We start from the raw sequence: 15,434 nt of genomic DNA, 5'->3' as shown, positions 1-15,434 counted from the left end.
GAGCGAGGTCCAACAGGGCCCCCGGTGTGACCCCTGACATGGGACGCTCCGTGCGACATCGTCCAGAGGTCCGTGAACAGGCCCGTCGGGTGAGAATCCTGCAGGAGCAGATTCGCACCGGCAAGTACGATGCCAATGAGATCCTTGGTATCAAGAGTGAACGTCCGTCTCAGCCAGAGAACCCTGAACCATTGCAGAACCTCCCACGCCATCAGTTCGACAGCTCCCGCCGCCAGTCCGCCGAAACCGCCGATGCAAAGTCCAAACCGAAAAAGGTCCATTTTGCCAGCCCACTCTCGACCGAAGTCGGCCACGAGTCGATCCTCATCCCCGACCTTGCTCCGTACCTGCACTGCTCACCCACTACCAACCTGCCTGACAAGGAGAATCGCAGGGCCCCTGGAAAGGAGGACCGCGAGACGATCTCCGAAGAAGGGAAAGAAAATGTTCCCCCCGTGGAACCATCTATCGAACCGGTACAAATCCAGCAAAAATCGGTCGAAGTGCAGGCAGAAGAGGAAGAAGAGCCTATCCACGACCCATGGGACACGCCGGTCGAGTTCCCCCTCGGACGCGCCGTCTCCGCCGTCAGTCTGTTCTACCCCACTCCCAAGCCACTGCCCCCCGGCCGCACCGATTCCATCTACGCCGATGAATGGAAACAGATGGAGGAGGAGGAGCGACGCAAGCAGCGTCCCCGGCGCATTCGCCCAGAGGGACCTGCTGTGCGCCCCCTCTCCGCCAAATGGAACACGCGCGTGCAGGAAGCCATGTCGGGGCCAGCTAGCCGCAAGATTGCCACCACGCTATCGGGAGACCCGCTCACCAAGAAAGACCTGGCAACATGCTTCACACCCATGGAGTGGCTGAACGACGAAGTCATCAACGCATACCTGGGGCTGATCGTCGACTATCTCCGACGGACGCACAACAACGCAGGGCGGCACGACAAGCCCCGTTTCCACGCGTTCAATTCCTTCTTCTTCTCGAACCTTCGAGAGAAGGGATACGCGTCGGTGCGGCGGTGGGCCACGCGGGCCAAGATCGGCGGCCAGTCGCTGCTGGAGGTGGACACGGTCTTCGTACCTGTCCACCACCAGCACCACTGGACACTGATCTTGGTCAAGCCCTCGGACCACACGATCGAGCACTTCGACTCCCTCGGGGCCCTGTCTGCACGGCACGTCGCGACCGTGCAGACCTGGCTCCGAGGCGAGTTGGGGGACTCGTTCGTGCAGTCCGAGTGGCGTGTCCTGCCGTCGCGGTCGCCCCAGCAGGACAACGGCAGCGACTGCGGGGTGTTCCTCCTGTCGACGGCCAAGGCCGTGGCGGTGGGGCTGGAGCCACTGTCTTACGGCGCAACAGACACCCCCCTGTTGCGCCGGAAGATAGTGGCGGAGCTGATGAATGGGGGGTTCGAGGGGGAGTTTGACCCTCTCCTTGAGGGGGAGGTGTTGATGTAGTTTTTTTGTTTTTTGTTTTTTCTTTCTTTTTTCTTTTTTCTGTTTTCATTGTTTGAAATTTCTTTCGGGTGGTTTTTGTTTTTCCTTTTACTGTTTTATTTTCAGCCTCGTCCCGGCGTTGATATCATCAACGCCAGAGTGACAGGCAAGCACAGGAATAGCGGGCGGCGTTCTGTTGTCTTCTGTTTTTCCGGTTGATATTGATGTCTTGAGTGATACCCGCCAGATGAACCTGGCATGCATGACAGCGAACAGCAAGCGAGCATAGCATACACAGCAGCATTACAGCATTACATGGTTAGATGATGCATCGGTTATGGAGTACATTATTTGACTGCCTTTGTTGATATTACGTATACTCTAGGCATATCCTAGGTACCATTAGACGAGCGAGTGGTAGACAGTGTCAATAATAACCAATAAACCAAGTAAACACAGGAAAACACCAGTAAAAGCAAACCAACAAGAAAATAAAATCAAACCCCCATCTGCTCCACATCACAAACAGTCTCGCACTGTCCCACAGCATCCGTAGTCAAATTATACGCCAACTGCACCCACTCAATCGCCATCCCGACACTACTTCCCACAGGCATATCACCCGTCCAGCCACCCCCATCACTCCAAAGATTCAAGATAGGTCGTCCCTCAGTCTGCATAACGCCGTAGGCCAGCCTCGCGACGAGCTTCCCATCCGCATACCAGGCTGATTCGCCCGGGACCCAGTCCAGCCTGTGGGTAGACCACTCCGTCCACGGCCGAGGCAAGTCAGGGACGATGACCATCGAGCCGGGAATGATGGCGTCCGTGACGGGGTCATAGTCAGGTTGATTAGCGTAGTGGGCCATGGTCAGGGGGTCGTGGGTGAGGATCTCGATGTCGGATTCTGAGGTAGCGGAGTTATAGATGAAGAGGCCGGCGCAGACGCCCGGTGGAACAGGTCCAGGCGTGGGGGACAGATTGACGAGACGCATCCGCACACGCAGCGAGCAGTGCTTGATGGAGTCGATGGTGGACTCGATCTCCGCTGTGGAGGTGTGGTCTGCGTGGCGGGTGGCGCGGAGCATGAGGGTTGTTGCTGGGGCGGGGGCGTCTGGGTGGGGGGTCAGGAAGACGTTGGCGTCTTCGTTGTGCATGGGGGAGATGGCGCGGCCTGATGGGGGGCGGTGCCAGGTTTGGGGACGCCAGGAGGAGACGAGGGGGGTTTGGGAGAGGAGGGTGGGTTGTTGTTGTTGTTGTTGTTGTTGGTCTTGTGGTTGGGGGAGGGGCTGCGCGCGAAAGTCCCAGATCTCATTGTGGGTGAAGATGAAGGGGGTGTCTGCTGAGGTGAGGCTGTAGCAGGTGCATGGTGGAGGTGGAGGTGGGTGTTGCGCGAGAGGAGAGCTGGTTGATAGAGGGAGAATTAGGGTTAAGGGGAGGAGGACGGAGAGGTGCGGCTTCATTGTGTGTTTCTGGTGGTTGTTTTGTTTGATTTGATTGATACTAGTCGATATGATATTGATGTGCTGTATTCGTAACGACGGTGAGTGGATAGAGATTTGGATGAGTTGGAAGATTGGAAGAGGTTGAGAGATAGGATCAGTATGCTGTAGTGACGACGTCAGGATGAGATGGAAGGCGCATTCGTATACTTTTTATACTTTCTGGCTGTTGTTCTACTAGTGTATGAGTGCATTTCAAAGGTCATTGATACTAGTCTACCAAAATGTTGATACACTGTAGGTATCTGTAGTTATAGAATCTGTATACTATATTTCTGTAGATGTATACTCATTGAAAGGCCAAGGTAGCGAGACATGCATTTAGAAAATTCGTCATGGATCTGTTGTACAATCTTGGCAAATATTAGACAGCGAGCGCACTCCGTAATATCATCCATCAATAATCCTCTCAACGCGTCCATCAATCGAGTCAACCATTCTACGGGTATGATGAACGCTTCACGCCAGTGTATGATTTGTCTTAGCGGGGTATCCTGGGCGGCCTGGACGTTGGACTTCCAGACAGGTGCAATTCTGCCCCGATATCCTTCTGGCATTGTCTAACTGCAACAGTTCTTCTACAAGACAGCATTATTGACATGGGCTGTCTCCGTTATGATAAAAACCTCTTCGCGCAAGAATCGAGAAGTCTCACAGAACATAGTCGGCGAACTCGACTGAGGTCTTTCTGATCCATATATCGTGTCGTGGTCTGTTAACGGAGTTTTTGGGTCTTATATTGGGCCTCATCAGACATTCAATCTTTGCCAGGCCCTTCAGCCGGACCGAGAGAGGGCGTTTGGACATGATATGACAACAAACCCTTCGAGTAGGAGCTTTATCATTTTCTTGATTTCTTATATGAGTTCGTGGATTGAGAACAGATCATCAAGATAATGCTTTTTCAGTTTGCCTAGGCCCTTGTGAAACGATAAGACCTCTAAAATTCCTTCATCCGCCAGAAAACACCGATTCGCTTTTGCAGCCGAATCAAATAGGATATCACAGATTGGTCCCTTTACTGGGTAAATAACTCCTGTTAATCCTTACACTTGATTCACAGGCTCCTCTCCAGGCAGTCAGCCATTTGTTTAGTTTGTATAAGAGTTTCATGGATATTCTAGATTATACTGAGAAGAGCAAAGCTTGCAATATTATACTAAATAACAAATATTACATTTGTGGGATTAGTTTTGTTTTAATGGAATCAAGCATATTCTGCGGCCACAGGATTAAACATGTCCAGACAGCAAATATTTCTAGTCTGACAGACAAGATCAAGATAGCAGTAAATACTCTGGGTGTTCAGAGTATCAAGTATAGCAGTTCACTGTGGCTTGGTTATCCTTCCATCACTCACAGTTGGCAGGGGCTCAGCCTAAGAGAGACGTATCAAAAGATTTAGATTATTTGTGATGTAAGTATACTCTCCTGTATTTAATATGGAGATACTTAACAGATGCTAGGCATTAAAATTTCGAGACCTGAGCTGGGACCATGAGACCGCCCCTTCATTTACAGAGACTCTTCTGATAAAAGACAGTACTAGATTACTATAGAGCCACCAGATCTTTACTGAGGAGTGTTACGCGCAGTCCTACCCTGAACAGGAGAGGGAATTAGTGAATCTATTTAGTTGAATTCCCGTTGAAGCCGTGTCATTTGATCGAGACCTCCACGCCGTCAGAATTCACGGCATTGACGGCTGGAGCGGGATCGACGGACTATCCATCCAGACCGAATCTGGGACGTATTCTGTCGGTGCTTGTCATCGTGCTCCGGCATCCATGACATTAGATGCACCGCATGAGAGTCTTGCTGGGATCGATGTGCGAACAGCTTGTCTTCACTCTTTTGCAGTAGCAGTACGCATCTAATTTTTGCTTTGGTTGAATGTACCGATCTGACTTGGCTCTGTAGTTCAGAACCAACTACAACCGCGAATTATCCTCCGACGCCAAAGGGCTTCCAGGACTGGATGATGGAGATGGTATACAAACCCTCCGACCACCTCCAGGATCTCGCATTGCGGGGATATACTTTCGACTCGAAGGACAAAGAATCCGCTCCATCGGATTGATCTTGGGTTCGGAATTTGATTTATCTGATTCAGGGCATAATTAGTTACTGTGGATGGTGAAGAGGGTGACCATGGTATGGAGTCGTCTGGATGAACGATCTATAAGTGGGCCCCCCCAGAACGATTTCCGGACCACCGATCGTTTGTCGGGCCCACCGCGACCGAACGGATGTCGGTGGGTAGATAGGAGACCCTTATATATGGCCGTGCTTATTTTATCATATTTATTATTTACTATTTATTATTTATTATTTATTATTATTATTATTATTTGGAAAGACCAGGGACCACACTCAAATTGGACCTGATTATCTACCAGGAATACTCCATCGTTCTATAGTGGAGTCTTCGCTGGAAGGAGAGATGCCTGAGGTTCCAGTTGGGCCGTATCGGATCCAGGTTTCAAAACCCATTGATTACCGTCTGGTATGGAAAACCGTCAGCAAGGCCGCACTCGGTGACGCCACGGCTATTTTAGGGCGCCAATCCGGCCCTACTGGGTGGCAGAGGTAATGACCGGATTGGCTTAATAGGGGTCAGCAAGGATGCCCCGTGGCGCCAAGCTGCTAGCTGCAGGTATGGTGGTGTATATATTACGGTCCGGTCATGTATTCAGATACTCGATACCATCATTTATTTTCCCTCTGGAGAGATCCTGATATTCTTCATGATGATTCTTTTGATTATTATTCAAAAGCAATAAACGATATCTTCAGAGTTTTATCTATTTTGTGCAATTTTCCTCATTATAATATCGCTGGATGGAGGCGTGAAAAGGGGTTGGGTGCACAAGGGAGGGGAACAACAAACCCACCACCGACCTAGTCCGTCGTCCGTCTGACCACCAGCCAGAAGTGGGTCGTCTCGCTCTTCCCACCTTTTCTCTTTTCTCCCTTTCTTTCTCTCTCTCTCCCTCTTCCACCTCACTTTACAACCATCAACTGCCAACCCCCAACCATACTACAACCATCTCCAAACCTTCCCCATTTACATCATTCATCACCAAATTATCGCCAAAATGGAGCCCCCATTGTGTTGAACTCGTCTAGTCCCCGTTATGCGATTGGATCCCCCACCACTCTCCAAAGATCACCATGACCACCACCCTCGAACGAAGTCTCTCGCGGACGTCGAGCATGTCCATCCCCATGTCCTCGCCTCGACTCTCGCTCCCTCATGAAACTACCCCCCCGACCATCGCCCTCTCCGACCCCGCCATCAGCCATCTCCACGACCGTCTCACCCTCCTCGACTCCCGCGTGCTCGAACTTCGCTCCGCCGTCCTCACCAAAGACGGCTACGTCGAGCGACGGAACCGCGAGGACTCGCACGTCCGTCGTGAATTCGAGGCCCACCGCTCCAACTCCACCCGCATCGACTTGAATGTGGTGGCCCTGCGTACCGATGTCGATCTACTGAAAGCCGGCGTCTTCCAGCTCAAATCCTCGGTCGGCCAGTCCGGCAACGAAATCGTCTTCCTGCGTAGCGATGTCGACCGCCTCTCCAAGAATGTCGACCAGATCCTGTCCGACCTCGAGCATTTGCAGTCCGACGTCTGCGCCTCTCGCGTCGAGGTCAGCAAGCTGCACGCCACCGTCAGCCAACTGCGGACCGACCTCATCACCCTGCAGCATGAGACCTCCCGCCACTTGAATTCCGTTTTTGACCGGTTTTCCCTGATCGAGTCTCGCATGAGGCACTCGGAACGCGTCCGGTTCAACTCTTTAGCTCATACCACCCACGCCCCCATCACGTCGGTGCCCGTCGTCGAAGAGGATGGCACCTTGCAGTGGCCTCAGTATTTCCCCCGGACCGTCTGGCGGTTCTGGTGTCTCAAGAAACGCAGTCGTCGTAAGTCACTTGGTGGATGCTCCTTCCGGCCTGTCTAACATCAATAGTCGATCGCTTGGTCCAGTTGGCCGACTTTTACCAGCTCGAAGGGTATCAATTCTGGGGTCGAATGCACCAGACCGAACCTATGTTCGCCAGTGACAGCGACTCGAGTGATTCGAGCGATTGTGCGTCCAACCTGACGCGTGCGGAAGCCGTCCGCATGTATCCCGAAGCCGCCCACCAGGCCCTCGCAGCCACCTTGGGTCTAGTGTACTACAAGATCCGCAACGAGGTCGGTGAGGGCCCCAATGCCCATCTCCCCTCGCGGCCGCCCAAGCGTCAGCAGGAGGACGCCGCCTCGAACTCGAGCTCCAAGCACAAGCCCGTCAAGATGCCCCGGCGTCCCAACCACGTGTCGCCCACCCGGTTGCACCGGTTGGTCACGGGCCCGTCCCTGGAGTGTAAATCGTTGACCTCGGAGGAATCCGACAAGCTGGGGTGGAACGCCCACTCGGAAGTGTCGGACGATGCCATGAGCAAGATCCGCGGCCTGGTCTCGGAGGAAGTCGGCACATTGCTGCGTGCCCTCGAACGGGGACGGATCCAACTGAAGCCCAGCCGGTCGGAACGGATGAATATGTCGCCCACCGAGTCCCGGCCGGCGCGTCCGGACCACGGTCTGGACGGCGCCCAGGACGACGAGGTGCAGACCTATCCCAACACCGTTCCGACCGAGATCGTATCTCCTTCGTCGGCCCGCACGGAGAGGACGGAAGAGAATGACCTGCCCGATACCGCGTCCGAGACGACAAGTGCGTCGGGGTGAACGGAGGATATCAGTCACCTCAAGCCTGACCAAATACTGATGTGGTATTTTGGTGCAGTGGTTGCTGCACGCCTTGGAATGGGACAGACTCAATTGAAGCGCAGCCAGTCGGCATGGTTGAACATGTCGCCCACCGAGTCCACGGCGCGTCCGGACCCTCGTGGTCTGGACGGCGCAGGACGAGGGCAGACTTTCTCAATACTGTTTTCACGCTAGGCCGTACCACCCGCGCACCAATCACCTTGGTGCCAGTGCTCGAGGAGGATGGCACCTTGCAGTGGCCCCAGTATTTTCTGGACAGAAGACGGAACAAACGACCTGCCTGATACGGCGTCGGATGAAGGACCTTTTTGTCATCGTATGGCTACTTATGCAGCCTTATGCTCTGGTTGTGAACACGACCAGATTATTGGGTCACCATGCCAGTTCTGTCGACTGGTCATGGTGTACCCATGATTTTACCGCTCTTCAGGTTCGCCTGATGAGCCATGCACGTTCATGGTTGCCTGTCAGATGTCTGACACCTGGTTACCATGTCAAGACGTGCATATCACACTGCCGTTGTGACATACAAAGCCCACAACGAGGTCGGTGAGGGCCCAATGCCCATCTTCCGCTATCGCACAAGCGTTCGCAGGAGGTCATCGCCTCGAAATCGAGCTCCAAACGAGCTCGTCGATCTTCGGATCGTCCACTTATCCTATCATGTACGATAGGAACGACCAAGCGTCTACCAGCAGACAGATGGTCAGCCTTCGCATTTCAAGCCCGGACAAGCATTGCTGTTTGACAGCACGGAAGGCGCACGGATAGTTATAAGATACCCTGTTGATTTTGTCATCGTACTTAGCATTGTATTAGCGTTTAGTGATTTCTGTTCGGGCTGGTGTTGGTTTTGATTTAGTGAACAATGAGCAGTGATATTAACCTACCTAGACAGACCGTCTTCCAATCTCCATCGATCGTCGTATTCGGATATCGTGAGCCGCTCCTAGTCGGTGTCCGATCTAGTCCTACTACTCCTCTCGATCTACCCTCCCTCTCCTCGATAGACATCGATAGACCATCGATACACGGTAAGCGTTGCAAAGGGTAAGCAAGGGGTATGATCAAGGTAAATTCGTATATCCATCCATCCATTAAGCCATGGCATGGAGGATACGCTCACAAGTAGTTACATCTATACTCTCACTCGACCTATACCCTATACTTAGCCAGTGCAGTCCAAACCAGACATTTCAAACCAGACGCAGCCAAACCGTACACAGATCAGAACAGACCAACACATCCATCATTAGACAACATACTCCATATATATGCATATTTACAAATCAACCCCCCAATCACTAAGAATCAGCAGGAACCAGTAAATCCTTCTGCAACATCTCCACAACAGTTCCTTCGTCGATGTTTCCCAGATCGGCTTCCCCGTCTTCTCCCCCCTCACCACTCCCACTCCCACTCCCATTCTCAACCTCAGCTTCAACCTCAGGCTGAAGCCGCAAATCAGGATTCTCCCTCAAAAACACCTCCTCCAACACAAACGGCAGAGAATCCCCATCCTCCCCACCCCCAGACAGACGCTCAGGCGAATAAGGCAGGGCGTAAATAGTAGGAAACTCAAGAACAGTGTGATCTTTGAGCGCTGCTGCTAGCGATGACGTTGCAGACAGCGGGATGAGAACGGGGTGTTTGGTGGGTGTGCGGGGACGGTGCAGGTAGAGGTGGATTTCGCGGTTTGTTGTTGGGGTTTTTTGGGTTGGTGGTGCTGGAGCTGCTGTCGTTGGAGCGGGGGCTGTAGCTGTATCGATATCTGTAGGCGTAGCGGCAAGGGTAGAAGTAACAGCAGGAGTATGAGCAGTAGTAGGGGCAGGCGTAGTAGTAGGTTCACTAGCATGAGGTTCTACCCGCGCAGGAACATCCACTGTCTCCGACGATACATCCTGCCCCTCTGCCTCCCCCTCCTGGTGTTGAATCTGTACAGACGAGTCGTCATCCGTCGGAACCGCCCGTGCATCCCTCTCCTCCTTGGACAGCGGATAAGCCTGATTATAAGCATCCGCCAGCGCAGTCGACTCCATCACATGGCGCAGTTTCCTCCTTTCCGTCTCCGTAGGATGGCACGGGGCGAACCATTCAACGAGCCAGTTGAGGCATTTATGTCTGCGTCGATATCCATATTAGCGATGTCCGTCCACATCTCCAGATAATCAAGACGAACCGTGTATTCCACTTCGAAGCATTCTCCCTCCGCCGGCTCAACCCCTTCGGCGCCCTAATCACAACCACGCCGGCGTTCTTCGCATTATTTAAAAACGCACCTTCGCCTTTCGCGAGTGCTACCCGTCCACTGCCACCACCACCACCACCACCACCGAATGCATGATCACCCACCCTCCTCCGCTTCGCATCCCCCCCTTCTACTGCCTCCCCCTCCCCATCCAACCCCACAACAGCAGGATCAACCCCAGACGGCACAGCCGGGGCCGCCAGATCCCTCCGATCAACATCCCTCTCAGCGCGTTCCAAACCCCGCTCAATACCAGTCAAGAAGTTGAAGTCGCGATCAAAAGCAGACGGGGTGGCGAGGTCGGCGCGGCGCAGGTAGGCGGCTGGGTCGCGGACGCCGGAGCATTGCGACCAGAGTTTGTGGCGCTTGGAGCAGGGGAGGGAGCACGTTCGGGTGCTGCAGCGGGGACAGCGGTATTTGGGGGGGTGGATGTGACTGTTATTTATAATCCAGAGGTTGAGTTAGTGTATTTCATAGGAGGGTGTAGTTGATATGATTGATGCTGGTTTGGGTCGATTTTGGAGAGAGGGGAGACGGACCAGATGGTGCAGAGGTCTGTTAGGAGGGAGTCTTCTTCGGTGGACATTTCGTTGAATTGTGTAGTGGGTCCGTGGAAGAGAGGTAGGAGAGAATGGTTAGGATGGTCGATCGAGGTGAAGTGGTTTGCGATGAGAATCAGAGAAAATCTGGGTCGGCTTATCGATAAGGTAGGTGCCTGAGGCATATACATCCATGCATCAGAGGCTCTCACTACAGATAGGCCCGACTGCTGAGAGTAACAGAGTGAGCCAGACGCAAATATTCAAGGTGTTAGTTTGGTCGCATTAGAGAATGACTACACGATCTCATCAAACATCACAGGTGTTGCAACTATATCGTGTTCTAGTTGTCGTGGCTTTGGATAGCCACCACCTTGTACCATCTGGGTATCATCAACCCTAACATGTTCATAAATCATGAAATAGTATAGATGTCCAGTCCGAGAACACGAGTGTAAGCTGTCTAGATCAGTAGTCAGTAATACAGTTCATTCCTAATCAATGAGGTCATCGTACTTCGACTCCGCGCCGATTTCTAAGCAGGCTCCATCATCGCCGGAGTGGATCACGACATCCACCGACATAAATAGCAGTATAGATCAGTCTGGGAACAATTGACCAGCCACGAGCATACACAGAATTCAACGCCAAACAACATGACGAAACCCTTGGCTATCATCGCCGGTGTGGGTCCCGGCACCGTAAGTCGACATCACATCGATATTGAACTCATCTCATGAACCACCACAGGGCGCCTCCATTGCCAGACGCTTCGCACAGGCATATTCCGTCATTCTTCTCGCGCGCAATGCAGCCAACTTCGATCCCCTCGTCAAGGAAATCAACACCGCCGGCGGCCAAGCCTTGGGCATCCGCACCGACCTGTCCGATTCGAAAAGCGTCCACTCGGCGCTCGATCAGATCACCAAACAGTACCACGGCTCCTCGCTCGCAGCGGCCGTATTCAACGTGGGCGGAGGGTTTGTACGCAAGCCTTTTCTTGAATTAACCGAGACCGAATTCTCCCAGGGATTCGAAAGCCAGGGGTTTGTTCCATTCCCAGCCTCTCTCCTCCCTCCACCCCCCCGCCGAGACCCTGTGGGGAAGACAATATCGGGACCTGCGTCACTGACATTGAAACAGGAAAGGCGGATTCAACTTCGCACAGGGGGTGTTGCCCCTCCTCCTCCAAGCCAAAGGCTTACAATACCCCCCGACACTGATCTTCACGGGCGCGACCGCCAGCTTGAAAGGGTCGGCTAATTTCTCGTCCTTCGCGGCGGGGAAATTCGCTCTGCGCGCGCTGGCGCAGTCTCTGGCGCGCGAGTTCGGGCCCAAAGGTGTTCATGTGTCGCATGTTATCGTCGACGGTGTCATTGACATTCCGCGAACGAAGGCTTGGCAGTTTGAGCACGAAGATGCCAAGCTGGATCCTGATGCTGTAGGTTTTTTGACCATGATAGTTGGAGCTGGCGTTGGGAACTACGACTGATCCACTATTTACTATCTAGATTGCGGACTCATATTGGCATCTGCATACGCAACCCCGCACGACCTTTGGCTTCGAGCTTGATCTCAGGCCGTATGTGGAGAAGTGGTAGTCGAGTCGTTGTTTATTGGAAACAGGGGTCTACCGATGAGGAAATTGTTCTCTAGTCTATCGACCAATTGAATTCCTGATATCTTTGTATAGTACTGCACGCTTGTGTCGGTTTGGAAAGATGAGCGATTGATACCGTTTTGTCGACGGGCGGGTGTTGCTCCGAAACATGACGCCTTGATCAAGATCCGTGTCGATCCCTCCGTTCGGAGCGTGTGCCGGTCTCATCAATTGCATGTGCTGTGTCTCAGTGAAATTAACCGATTGCATTTAGACAGTAATGATACTATTCCAGGCTGCTGTCGTGAGTATTATGTTGCATAGCCAGATGGATATATGAGGCACTAGACCACCAGGCAAGATCGTATAAGTAGCATCCAACATCCTCAGACAATCCTACCAATCCAGTCAGCATCATCGCCTACCTCCCAAAGAGTATCAACCAACCGACACGATGCACTCAAAACTCCTTTCCTACACGCTTTGCCTCCTGCCCCTAGCGCAAGCGGCCAAAACCCTCATCGACGCATCCTGCTTCGACTCCAACGAGGCCCTCGAAGAATACTTCGACTACCTCTACCCCTGGGGCGAGGACCACAACGGCTCCGCGCGCATGGTCGGCAGCTCCACGGAGCACGAGTACGTCTCCGTGGAGAGCGGCACCTTGACGCTTGTCGCGAAGCCAGCCAGCGGACAGCCGCCCACCAAGGGCGGAGACGAGATCCACTATCTGTCTGGCGCGGTGCACTCCAAGGATACGTTCACTGTGGAGGCAGGCTCCGGGTTTGACATTTCGGTTGAGCTTCAGGCGACCGCTGACAAGGGCACTTGGCCTGCGTTTTGGCTGAATGGGGCGGAGAGCTGGCCGCCAGAGATTGATTTGGCCGAGTGGAAGGGTAGGTCTCCTTCATATATGGCTTGATCAGTATTAACGAGTTGGTGTGTAGGAACCGGCGATATCAGCTTCAACACCTTCAACGTGAGTTTTACCCTTCAGACCAATTTGATAGATGGCGCTAACAAGGTACAGTCTTCTTCGGAAGTCGAAGAGCACAACACCGAATACGCTTCCCCGGACGACTTTCACACCGTCAAGACGGAAATCCGAGATGTAGACGGCACGAATATCTCCGTGCAGTTCTACCTCGACGATACCCTCATGGCGACACAGTACGGGGGGGAGTATGTCGGAAAGCCATTGCACTTGTGGGTATCATCTTTTCAAATTCATCAAGGGTTATTCTAATAGAATTATAGGATCATCAACTTGCAGATGGAAGGCTCGTCGGGAACTCCAGGGCCTGATACTGGTACGTGGCACGTCTATAACTCAATCTGGATAGAGCTGACCGCATAGACACTTTTTACCGCCTTCGGAACCTTTCTTTCGAGCAGATCTGACGGACTGGACTGTAACTGAAGTTGTGGAAATTTGTATAAGTTGGAGAAGCAGGGTGCTACTGTTTTATGCGGTCCAGCTACCACTGTAGGTGGTTTGATGCCAATGCGTGGACGGCTGGATATTGTAGTGGTGATCAGCAAAGAGGATTCGCGGGGTTGTGAAATCGTGCCTGTGTTATATTAGTTGTGCTATATGACAGTATCAATATCAGAGGCTTTTGTACAAAAATATAGGCACTGAGAGACAAGAAAGTAAAGTAGATCTACTGACATATGGTGTGTGTGAATGAGAATAATACACTGGTCATAATGCCAGCTGACTAACCCGCACAAGTCAGCTACCCCAGGCTCCACTCCTCACGTCGTTCTTCACACCAGCTCACCCATCCGAAAGCCAATCCTATCCTTCCATCCGACCACAAACAACTCACTCCGGACCCAGAAATGGCCGACTCAAACGGGACGCTCACCCCCACGAACTGGCGATACTCGCCACTCCAAATCAGAGCCTCCTCCGTCATCTACCCGCACTTCCCAGGCCTGCAAGTCTGCTTCCTCACCCGGGGGCGGTTCGAAGACGCCCTGACGACCTACGTCACGACGCGGATCGAAGACTCGCGCGTGGTCCTCCAGCGCCTACCGAGACAAGATGAGGTAGACGCGTGGACCGAGCTCGGCAGCACGGCCATCTACGGCAAGCGCGTGGGGTGGCCACTTGGCGTCATCGGAGGCGCAGTCGTGTCGTACAAGACCGCGAAGAACGCCGACTGGTACGAGCCCTACGTGCGCGACAGCAAGGGCCCACCGGAGAGCTCCCCGGTGTCCCGGGTGCTATCCCACCTGAACCGCATGGCGCAGGGGTTCGGCGAATACTGGCGGGCGGAGCCGTTTTCTGCGGGGAGGTCGTTGGGGCTGTCGACGATCCGGTTGATGTTCTGGGGGTTCGGGGCGACGTTAGTATTGCAGTCGTTGATGAACTACAAGGAGATCGTGACGACGACGACGGACCCGCGGTTGAAGGACTTTTGCGAGTCGTTCAAGAAGCATTACAAGGACGTGGGGAACCAGAAGATGAAGCAGGAGGTTGCCATGGCTAGGAGGAGGGCTGCTGGGCAGCTCCCGCAGCCGTCGGAGGGGGACGAGGCGAGCCCGGTGGCGGATGAGACGGCGCATGGCTCGTGGGAGTCCTCTTCGCGGGATCATCACGCTCGGGAGACTTCATCTGGCTCCTCGGATGCCCAGACTGCTGGATGGGGATCTTCCGCCAAGAAAGCCGAGTATGCGAAGCGCGACGCGGATACGAGCAGGGACGACGAGGTCAGCGCGCCGCGCGACAGCGGCAAGACCTTCCTGGACGATGACGACGACGCCAGCCCGGTGGCAGCAGAGTACCGGGGTGCCCCCGCCTCCGGACCGGTATCGCGGAGCACGTTCAAGACAGGCGCCTGGGATCGGATCCGGGCCGACAACGGGACGAGAACCACCAACCCGCAGTATTCGACTTCCCCGACAGACGCATATATCAAGCCCAGCCCGTATTCACGTAAAGCAGGCGCAGACGGCAACGGCAGTTTGAGCGAGCGGGAGAAAGCCCGGGAGGAGTTCGATCGATTGCTTGAGGCTGAGAGGAATATCTCGACCGAGCCGAATGAGCGGAAGGGGTGGGAACGTTGGTGATTTGCTCGTTGGGGGTGTATGTATCTAACTACTGTTTTTTTATGGGCATAAGGAGTTGCTGTCAATACAGCGTTATATGAATCTTTTTCCGTTTGTTGAACTAGTCATGCTTGTTCCACAACTCCAATGAACAACTTGTACAAGGTCCTAGTGACACTTTATGATGACTAGATCGGTCTGTAATATTATAAGGATCGAAAAATCATATTATCTGTCCCTCGCGGGCCCGATTTAGTTACGAGAA

The 15,434-nt window shown here is 53.3% G+C and overlaps 6 protein-coding genes across 6 annotated transcripts; 4 read left to right on the top strand and 2 right to left on the bottom strand.

The window, feature by feature from the left end:
• Positions 1-1,939: 1,939 nt before the first annotated feature.
• BDW47DRAFT_127662 (glycoside hydrolase family 16 protein) lies at positions 1,940-2,905 on the bottom strand (the record flags this gene model as incomplete). Its single annotated transcript, XM_024816748.1, has 1 exon — positions 1,940-2,905. One exon carries the CDS (start codon positions 2,903-2,905, stop codon positions 1,940-1,942), a length of 966 nt encoding a protein of 321 aa, XP_024669931.1.
• Positions 2,906-5,387: 2,482 nt separating this feature from the next.
• Positions 5,388-7,683, top strand: BDW47DRAFT_119123 (uncharacterized protein; the record flags this gene model as incomplete). Its single annotated transcript, XM_024815309.1, has 4 exons — positions 5,388-5,533; positions 5,565-5,600; positions 6,247-6,875; positions 6,923-7,683. 4 exons carry the CDS (start codon positions 5,388-5,390, stop codon positions 7,681-7,683), a joined length of 1,572 nt encoding a protein of 523 aa, XP_024669930.1.
• Positions 7,684-9,029: 1,346 nt separating this feature from the next.
• Positions 9,030-10,599, bottom strand: BDW47DRAFT_133166 (zinc finger HIT domain-containing protein; the record flags this gene model as incomplete). Its single annotated transcript, XM_024817763.1, has 4 exons — positions 10,513-10,599; positions 10,059-10,408; positions 9,905-10,022; positions 9,030-9,846 (listed from the first exon to the last, which is right to left on the bottom strand). The coding sequence occupies exons 1-4, from the start codon at positions 10,557-10,559 to the stop codon at positions 9,030-9,032; spliced, it is 1,332 nt and encodes a 443-aa protein (XP_024669929.1). The 5' UTR covers positions 10,560-10,599.
• Positions 10,600-11,141: 542 nt separating this feature from the next.
• On the top strand, positions 11,142-12,605 carry BDW47DRAFT_109463 (oxidoreductase, short chain dehydrogenase/reductase family). The gene is made up of 5 exons (XM_024813473.1): positions 11,142-11,213; positions 11,263-11,558; positions 11,656-11,953; positions 12,024-12,507; positions 12,559-12,605. The coding sequence occupies exons 1-4, from the start codon at positions 11,169-11,171 to the stop codon at positions 12,111-12,113; spliced, it is 729 nt and encodes a 242-aa protein (XP_024669928.1). The 5' UTR covers positions 11,142-11,168; the 3' UTR covers positions 12,114-12,507; positions 12,559-12,605.
• Positions 12,567-13,469, top strand: BDW47DRAFT_133165 (glycoside hydrolase family 16 protein; the record flags this gene model as incomplete). The annotated part of the gene is made up of 4 exons (XM_024817762.1): positions 12,567-13,008; positions 13,060-13,091; positions 13,143-13,318; positions 13,370-13,469. The coding sequence occupies 4 exons, from the start codon at positions 12,567-12,569 to the stop codon at positions 13,467-13,469; spliced, it is 750 nt and encodes a 249-aa protein (XP_024669927.1).
• A 477-nt stretch (positions 13,470-13,946) lies between these two features.
• BDW47DRAFT_109460 (putative endo-1,3(4)-beta-glucanase) lies at positions 13,947-15,224 on the top strand. The gene has a single exon (XM_024813472.1). It carries the CDS (start codon positions 13,958-13,960, stop codon positions 15,188-15,190), a length of 1,233 nt encoding a protein of 410 aa, XP_024669926.1. The 5' UTR covers positions 13,947-13,957; the 3' UTR covers positions 15,191-15,224.
• The last annotated feature ends 210 nt before the right edge of the window (positions 15,225-15,434 follow it).

Source organism: Aspergillus candidus (assembly GCF_002847045.1).
Source record: "Aspergillus candidus strain CBS 102.13 unplaced genomic scaffold BDW47scaffold_40, whole genome shotgun sequence".
NCBI classification, from domain to species: Eukaryota; Fungi; Ascomycota; class Eurotiomycetes; order Eurotiales; family Aspergillaceae; genus Aspergillus; species Aspergillus candidus.
Note: the sequence above shows the minus strand (reverse complement) of the source record. Positions and strands in the feature narration are given on the sequence as shown.

Excerpts from the sequence above, each read along its gene's own strand:
- BDW47DRAFT_109463 (XM_024813473.1), top strand. The coding sequence starts at position 11,169 with ATGACGAAACCCTTGGCTATCATCGCCGGTGTGGGTCCCGGCACC. Across the intron at positions 11,214-11,262 it reads CCGGTGTGGGTCCCGGCACC|GGCGCCTCCATTGCCAGACG; the intron begins GTAAGTCGACAT and ends GAACCACCACAG. Across the intron at positions 11,559-11,655 it reads CAGGGATTCGAAAGCCAGGG|GAAAGGCGGATTCAACTTCG; the intron begins GTTTGTTCCATT and ends ACATTGAAACAG.
- BDW47DRAFT_109460 (XM_024813472.1), top strand. The coding sequence starts at position 13,958 with ATGGCCGACTCAAACGGGACGCTCACCCCCACGAACTGGCGATACTCG.